Source organism: Capricornis sumatraensis, chromosome 19, assembly GCF_032405125.1.
Source record: "Capricornis sumatraensis isolate serow.1 chromosome 19, serow.2, whole genome shotgun sequence".
NCBI classification, from domain to species: domain Eukaryota; kingdom Metazoa; phylum Chordata; class Mammalia; order Artiodactyla; family Bovidae; genus Capricornis; species Capricornis sumatraensis.
In genome coordinates this window covers 25,794,229-25,802,877 of record NC_091087.1, presented here as the reverse complement: position 1 = coordinate 25,802,877, position 8,649 = coordinate 25,794,229, and the positions used below count along the sequence as shown (strand labels likewise).

Below are 8,649 nucleotides of genomic sequence, written 5' to 3'. Positions count from 1 at the left end.
CCTGGAAGGGGTCCCCCTTCCTGCAACAAACCCTCACTGCTCTCGATTCTCCTGGAGATGCGGTAGAGCTCTGTGGCTGCCCTGGCGTCCTCCACGGATTTGTATCCCAGCACGCTGTCCTGCAGACACAGGACAGAGAGGGGCTGGGGGCTGAATCCAGGTGCCATGGGACCCGGGCCTTCCCTGCTCACACCCTGACTTTGGGCTGAAGTGGGTCAGGGGTGAGTCTCCCAGGCCCCTGACACCCTGGGCTCGGCAGATGTCTGGAGCAGGCCTGGCTTCACCCATGAGCCCAGGGCCCAGGCAGGGCCAGGCAAGGAATCCAGGTCCTGAGGCCAGGTGTGCCCTCCAGGGACTCCCATCTGCTGCATGGGGGCAGGAACCTGCAGGCTTGGCCTCAGACCCAGAGGAGCTAGAGCAGTTCCCACAGGAGCCCAGGGCCTGGGGAATGGGGAAAGAGATGTTTCTAGAGTGCTGCTTGCTCAGCACGTTGCAAACAGGGCTCTTCAGTGAATCCAGGAGCTGACACTCTGTCCTGGGTCCCTGGTGCCACAAGCCCTACATAGGGGCCCAAACTCAGGCCCATCCCCCACCTCCTGCACATCCTGTTCCCCAAAAAAGCTGCCCCCACTCCTCAGACTGGGGCTCCAGTTCTCCTCTCCCCAGCCACCCCCTCTGCCTCCTCCACTAAGACACACCCTTCAGCCTCCACTCAGACCTGGTGTCCTGTCTGCCCCCATCCTCTGTCCCTGCTCAGGACACCTGCCCTCCCTTCTGTGGACACAACCCCCAGATGTGCTGATGGTCAGGTCATGGGTCACCCTCCCTTCCACCTTCTCAAGGACAGGCCAAGCCTTGTTCACCCAGGTCCTCAGTCTGTGATCCAGCCTGGCCCAGAGCAGGTGCTTCATAGAACATCCACTGAGCTAGAAGGGCGCACATTTGGTCACAGTTCCTAATGTCCAGTCTGTCTCCCTGGGCTCTTCTACCTGGTGAGCTCCCACCCCCCAGCACATGCCAGCTCCTCCCCAGGGCTTTGAGGGAGCCTGCTCAGTCTGTGGGTTTGGATTCAGTGTTCCTCTCACTTTTTGAATCCCTCTCATTAGACTTCTGCTATGTTCCTATCCTGGTTGAGGGGGGAGGATTCCCAGAGGCTTCTCTATAAATGAATGGTACCAACGTGGGCTTCCCACTGAGTCCCAAATGCTTAATGTGGTGCCCAAGGCTGTGACTGGCCTGTCCCTGCCAGACTCTCCTCTCTCTCTCCCATAAACATCGCTCAGACCATCTGCCCCCTGTCTTCTGCCCCTTACCACAGTAAGTGACCCTCCCCCAGCACAGCCCTGGTTCAGGAGCCCCTCATTTCCTCACGGTACACCCTCCAGGCCAAAGTCTACTCTCTGAAAAGTGTTTAATCCAAATATTGGAAAATACAAAGCAATGCACATTTGCAAAGCTTTCAACAGTCACCCTCTAGAGGGTCATAAATGGGGTTCCCCAGTGTCTGAGACTCACAGAGGAGGATCCACTGATCTAGAGAAGGGGGGTCAGTCCAAATGCCCACGGGAGCCAGGAGGGAAGGAAATAAGTAAAGGGGATGGAGAGGACTAGGGCCCCTGGAGAGGACCAGCTGCACCTGTCGGGTGGTGGAAAAGATGCCCTGGGCATGACACGAGCTCATGCATATCAAACAGGAAAAAAGATACAGATACTCCCCACAAACACACGAGCATGTATGCACACACATGTCTAAATATGATTTCAGAGCATATGAAATGTGTTGAAGGCTGTACATGAGGTTGAGGATATGGATGGAGAGGTGCACAATCCTGTGAGCAGCCAGGAAGCCTGGCCACGCCCAAGAGGGGAAACCGGGACATGCGAGATGATCATAGTCCGGCTTTATGTCAGTGATAAATGAGAATAAGAGAAATATGGAAAACTACGCAAAGATATGACTAGAAAACAGTGTAGAGGACAGAGCAGAGGCTCAGCTCCAGCCACCTCCCCCAAGGGAACACAGCCCAGAGACATCAGATCTCCTGAGGCTTTGAAAAGAGCAGGAAGTTTGGATTTTCATGTGAAAACAATGGGCAGCTGCCAAACACTTAGGGGAGAAATAATACCTATCCTATATCTCTTCCAGAAAACACTGTGAGGGAAAACTAAACGCATTAAGGGACCGCCTCCAGTACAAACTGGTTTATGGCCCCTGATCAGGAGCGAACCAGTCTTGCATGAGCTTATGTTCAGAGTGGGGCAGGGCCTTCTGGATCCTCCTTGCGGGGGAGCTGGAGGGGAACAGGTAGCTGGGATGACTGAGTGTACCATGTGCCAGGCCCTCTGATGAGCCCATCATGTACTTTTTATTCATCGATTGACACAGAGTAGGTACTCAACCCATTGCACAGATGGGGAAACTGTGGTTCTGTTAAGTAGCTTGCCGGGTTCCTCTCTGACACACAGCCTCCTTGTAACTCTGGTGTCCATCTCCTCTCCTTCTCTGTCCTTCTGGCACCTCCTCCTTCCTTCCTCTGTCCCAGCCATGACCTTCCCGGCTCACTGTCTTCCAGTCCACACGTCTCGCTGCTGGGCAGGCAGGGCTCAGCCACATCCAGGCTGTGTTCTGATGAGGGCACCATGTCCAGGCTCACAGATTAGACTGGAGGGGTTGCTGGGGAGACTCAGGTAAAGCTGCTGCTTTCCAGGTGGTGGAACTGAGGCCCAGAGAGGGCACAGGCCTTACCCAGTGTCACACAGCAGGAACCTCATCCTCTCCTTCTCCAAGTCCTCCCTGTGTGGCATGAGAAGGATCCAAACTTGTCATTTACCCTTAAGCAGCATGTGTTTGTGTTAGTAGCTGAGTTGTGTCCTACTCTTTGCAACCCCATGGACTGTAGCTTGTCAGGCTTCTCTGTCCATGGAATCCTCCAGGCAAGAATACTTGAGTGGGTTGCCATTTCCTCCTCCAGTAGCATACACAGGGTAAATTCAGAGAGGCTGTGGGAACAAAGTGGAAGATAAATACCGTGACACCCCCAGTGCCCCTCCCCACCCTGGTAGTGCCCACTGGGAGGCGAGCAGGCTCCAGGGCTCCACGGGCAATTGGGGCTCAAGGAGCTTTGTGAGTCCAGGGAGGTTCTCAGGTTTGCTGTGTGTTTCTCTTTCCGCCTCAGCTTGTCCCAAGGTTTATTATCAGCAAAGGTGATATAATAATCCCCTGATGGCAGGAAGCTGGCTGGGGCTCAGGGTGCTGGCCCTTCCACCCTGGGGGCCTCTCAGCAAATAGTCCCTTGGAAGCAGGGCAACTGTCCCTGAGGAGGGGGCGGGCTGGGAGGGGCCTCACTCCCCACACACACTGGACCCTGGAGGAGCCCCTGTGTGAGCAGGACTGCAGCCCTGGCTGGCGGGACTGTCTTGGGCAGGTGACCTGGGCAATTCCATGGTCTCCAGGGTCCCTGCCACTCTGGCCACGTGTCCCTGTCACAGCCCTGAAACCCCTTCAGGCCCCTGTTCTCCTGTCCCAGTTCCAGTCCAGGCCCTTCCTCCATGGGAAGGATGGCTCCATGTCTGCATCTCTTCTGGGTCAGAAGACCCCTACTGGGCTGCCTCAGTGCCACTGGGACCCTGGGACCCCCCCAGTCATCTCCACTCTGCCCCCCGCCCACCCCAGTCCCAGGAGCATCCTCAGGGTTGTCCCCTCCCAGGGATCCTGCAGGGCCTTCCTCTTTCAGCTCCTGCCCTTAAAAGGGGGTGATCATCCGTCTATCCCTACCCCCTCCCTGGGTTGCCCTGAAAGTCTCCACGTCAGCATCAGACACAGCATCCTTGTTCATTTCCAATCCCTTCTTCCCAGCTTGGAAGCTGCTCTCCAGTCTCCCAGGCCAGGAAAGTCCTGCTCAGGGAAGACTACTCCTAGATCTCTCCAGACTCGCATCTGGACGGCAACTTTGGAGCTTAAGAGCCAAACAGAATGTACATAAATTTATTCTCTGGTTCCTCCATGATGCTCCACCTTGGAGTCATGCTGAGTTGGGGGGGTCTCCCTTCCCCAGTGGGAAAGAGTCACATGTGAAGGAAAAAGTAGGCAAAGGATTCAAAATGTTCCTACTTCCCATGTCATCTCTTCCCCACAGCCTTGCTCTCACCCCATGGCTCCTCCGTGTTCACCCCTGAAGCCTCCCTCCTCCGGGTGGGGCTGTGTCCCCTCAGATGGCAGCTCCTCCTAGTGATGCTGCGGGGAGGTGAGGCCAGGGCAGGTGTGTCTCCAGGTTGCTGTGGAAGGAGGCCTGAAGGCGGGTTCTGGGTTCCAGCTCCCACCCGCAGGCCTTGCTGACATGTGGGATATAGAGCAAAGTGTTCACACTTACGGCTTTGGTGTGTTTATCTGGAGTTTCCACTTTATGGTCATGCCACCTTAGGGAAGGACTTAATACCTCCAGCCTTTTTCTTCTCATCTATAAAATAGGGTTAGTGCTACAATTGGAATCCCTTCTTCGAAATCCTTAGTGTCAGATCTGCGCCTGAATTCAGACTTTTTCAGCTCCAGATAGATGACATGGTGCATCTACTCTGTAGGACATAACATTCAACTATGGTCTGAAAGTACCTTGTAATTAAAGACACTAGTGCTTCTGCAACTCATCTTTTGAACATTCACAATAAAATGAAAAAAAAAAGAGGGAGATCATAAATTGTCTCATGTCTCTTCATGTCAAATTTTGTTACCAAACAATTTTTTAAACATTTGTTTTCAATTTTGAGAGCTTTGAAGGGTTGGGATTGCAGATAATAACCATCCTACCCTGTGTCTCCATAGATAATGGCATATAGCTATTTAGAGAGACCCAAAATGTTCGTGGTTTGAGGCTAGACCACACCCAGCTGTGAGGTTTGGGATAAGACAAGTCTCCTGACAAGGCCAAGGGTGATGGGCGGGGGGAACCGTTCTGGAGCAGCTGTGCTGTTACCCGAGTGTCTGAGCCATTGGTTCCAACTCCATGGATCCTGAGCCTCAGCGGTCACAGGGCCCTGTATCATTTCCAGGCGTCTGACTTAACCCACCTTCGGAGCCAGATCTTTCTCTGGTGGATCCTCAGCAAAGACCACTGCTGTACTGGTAACAGTGACCTGCCTGGACATCGAAGCATCATGCCCACTCGGGCAACAGCCCCAGACTATGATGACTTTTGGGGAGGGTTCTGGTACTTCCGCTTGCCAGAGCTCTTCTCTACCTGCGTGGCTTTCTCCCTGGTAGCTGACATGGGCTTTGAGAGAGGGGACCTAGGTAACTGGTCCATGTCCATCTGGTGCTTCTGTTTCGCCATGACCCTCATCATAGTCATGGTCGAGTTATGGAGGCTCCCATCCTGCTTTCCTTTCTACTGGTACAACTTCCCCGTCACCTTTGCCTGCTACGCTGCCCTCGTCTGCCTCTCGACCTCCATCATCTACTCCATCGCCTACGTCCAGTTCCTGCTTTATGGTCCTTCCCGGGACCGGGCCATCGCTGCTACTGCATTCTCCTGCATCGCGTCTGTGGTTTATGCCCTGGATGCGGCCTGGGTGTGGGATTGGTATGATCTCACTGATATCCCCTGCTATGTGCACACTGTGTCAGGCCTGCTGAAGGCGCTGGAGACCTTCGTGGCTGGCGTCATCTTCGCCTTCCTCAGCAGCACCTCCCTGTACCTGCACCAGCCGGCCCTGGAGTGGTGTGTGGCCGTGTACTCCATCTGCTTCATCCTGGCAGCTGTGATCCTCCTACTGGACCTGGGTGAACGGGAATACAGGCTGCCGGTCCCCTTCCCCATTTTCCAGCTAGTGCTCACCCTGCTCTCCGTCCTCCTCTATGTCAGCGCTCTGGTCCTCTGGCCGCTCTACCAGTTCAGCGAGGAACTCGGCGGGCAGCCCCAGAGGCCCAGTGATGGGGACTGCAGGGACGAGCTCACCTACGACATGTGCGCCTGGGACCAGCGCCTGGCTGTGGCCGTCCTGACAGCCATCAACCTGCTGGTTTATGTGGCCGACCTGGTGTACTGGGCTCGTCAGGTTTCTCTAGGGACTGAGGACCAGCCCAGGGACTCCTGATCCTCTGCTCACAAAGGTATCCTCACCAAGCTCTGACGTCCTCTGATGTCCTCTTCCTGGTTCCTCTCTCTCTCTCCTCATATCCTTCCCCATTTCTCCTTTCCCAAAGCACTCAGTGCTCAGGTGCCCAGAGGAAGGGTGCTGGGAACACCTGGGATGGGGTCTGAGATGTAAAGGGAGCAGGAGGGAGAGGTGGGGTTGCAGCTGCCCTTGGGGGCACCAAATATCTGGTAATTGCTGCCCCTTCTCTGCCTCTGCCCTTCACTCCTAGAGTGTCTTTTCTCAAGGCCCATCATCACATACTTTGACTACAGAATTAGCCTCCATCCATTTTCCTCCTAATGTCAGAATGTCAGTTTCAGAGTGAGCCTCTGACTGATCAGTCCCTCCTTAGAGAATGTCAGTGAGGCCTCCTCACTTACAGCTAAAATCCAACCTATGTCTCTGGTGTTCAGATCCACCCACAGTGGGCCCTGTCTGCTGCTCCTGCAGCACCTCCCTTCCTCCCCATCTCACCTGTCTTGCCCAGGTAAGACCCAGAAGCTTGTGATGACTTGCCCGCACCAGGCTGCTTCACAGAAAGGCAAAGGCTGAGAACTGTCAGTCTGGGAACAATGAGACATGGAGCTGGTGGGATCCAGGGAGGTTTCTGGGAGGAGATGACTTAGAGTCAAGCCTTTAAGGAAAAGTTCAGGGTCACAGGAAAGAAGAAAGAAAGGACATTTAGAATTAATTGATTTACTCAAGGATCTCATGAAGTTTCAGCGGCAGAGCTGATGTGACTGCTGCTTATGTGTAGCAGGGAGGAAGGAGGAGGGAGAAGGGAGAATTGAGCCTGGCCAACTGGAGGCTGGTCTATTTGCCCACCTGGGTCAGGAATCAGGCTTTGGGGTGGCACAAGGTGAGGAGTTGGAGCTGAGACATTTCCCTAAAGCCAGGACTATGGGGCCTGCAACGTCAGAGCAAGGGTAGATAAGGAAAGCGCTGCCCTTCAGAGAAATATGATATGACATCCCTTATATATGAAATCTAAAAAGAAATGATACAAATGAACTTAAAAAACAGAAAAAGACTCACAGACTTAGAGAAAAAATTTATGGTTGCCTGTATACCCTGTTACATTTAAACTGGATAACCAAGAAGGACCTACTGTATAGCACATGGAACCTTGCTCAGTGTTATGTGGAACCTGGATGGGAGGGGAATTTGGGGAGAATGGACACATGTATATGTATGGCTGAGTCCCTTTGGTGTGCATCTGAACCTATCACAGCATTGTTAATCAGCTATACCCCAATGCACAATAAAAAGTTTAAAAACAAACAAACAAAAACAAAACCTTGCCCTTCAGGAAGATAAAAGGACAAAGTTGATATCTGCTTCCAAAGGAATTTCGGATTTCTTTTAAGTCTCCATAGGGGAAATAGTATTCTAAGGTCTTCACTTCTGGTGTATTTAGACCAAATGTACCCGATCCCTGAGATCCAACAACTCCAACCTGGGAAATTTACGCAAGTGGGGACCAACAAGCAATTGGCCTGACGGGTCCTGAGCAGAAGCAGATGCTGTTATTCTGGCTGAAGCTCCCAACCCAGGCAGCAGGATCCTCCCAGGAGAAGCACTCCTGTACAAGGGGCTCACAGTGTAATGACAAAGTACACGAGGGAAAAATCAACTGTGAGTCCCAAGAACTCCAATGAACACATACCAATTTGAAAGAGACAGCAAACAGATACATGTATGATTAAACACATTAGAAAAAGACACTATGAAAAAAGTACAGGAAGATATGAGAGAGAACCTTAATGAGTCGAAGAGTGACCCCCACCCCCCAAAAAATATCCATGTTTATGGCATTATTTAGAAGTAGGGTCTTTGTGGACATAATTATCTAAGGATCTTGAGATGACAATCGTCCAGGATGGAGGGTGGGCTGGCAATCCAGTGACTGGCGGCCTTATAAGGGAAAGGACAGAGAAGTTTGCACACACTGAGTTGAGAGAAGATGACAACATGAAGGCTGTGGCAGAGATGGAATAAGTGGCCACAAGCTGAGGGGTTTGAAATATTACTAGTGGAAATGAATGAGCCTCACCTGGAGCGCTGGAGACAGCCTGGTCCCCCTGGCACCTTGATTTCAGACTTCTGGCCTCCAGTATTGTGGAGAATAAATTCCTGCTGTGTTAAGCAATCAAACTTAGAGTAAATTGTTCCCGTAGCCCTAGGAAACTAGGATGAGTACCTCCCTGTACCTGCACCAGCCGGCCCTGGTGTGGTGTGTGGCTGCGTACTCCATCTGCCTCTTCCTGGGGGCCGTGACCCTCCTGCTGTATCTGGGAGGCTATAGCAACAAGTTGCCCTTCTGCTTCCCCATTTTCCTGTTGGGGTTGGCCCTGCTCTCCATCCTCCTCTACGCCAGCGCTCTGATCCTCTGGCTGCTCTACCAGTTCGACGAGAATTTTGGTGGCCAGAAATGAAGAAGAGAGTCTTTGTCATATTTCTTAAGTTTACAGAGAAACCAGCCTTCTGCCGTAGAACATGGTGGTCACATGGATCCCA

General features: G+C 52.7%; 1 protein-coding gene across 1 annotated transcript; it reads left to right on the top strand.

Moving 5' to 3' along the window:
* The first annotated feature begins 5,262 nt into the window (after positions 1-5,262).
* Positions 5,263-6,090, top strand: LOC138095339 (myeloid-associated differentiation marker-like). The gene has a single exon (XM_068991386.1). The coding sequence runs from the start codon at positions 5,263-5,265 to the stop codon at positions 6,088-6,090; it is 828 nt and encodes a 275-aa protein (XP_068847487.1).
* Positions 6,091-8,649: the final 2,559 nt, after the last annotated feature.

Coding starts and splice junctions, on each gene's coding strand:
- LOC138095339 (XM_068991386.1), top strand. CDS start 5,263: ATGGGCTTTGAGAGAGGGGACCTAGGTAACTGGTCCATGTCCATCTGG.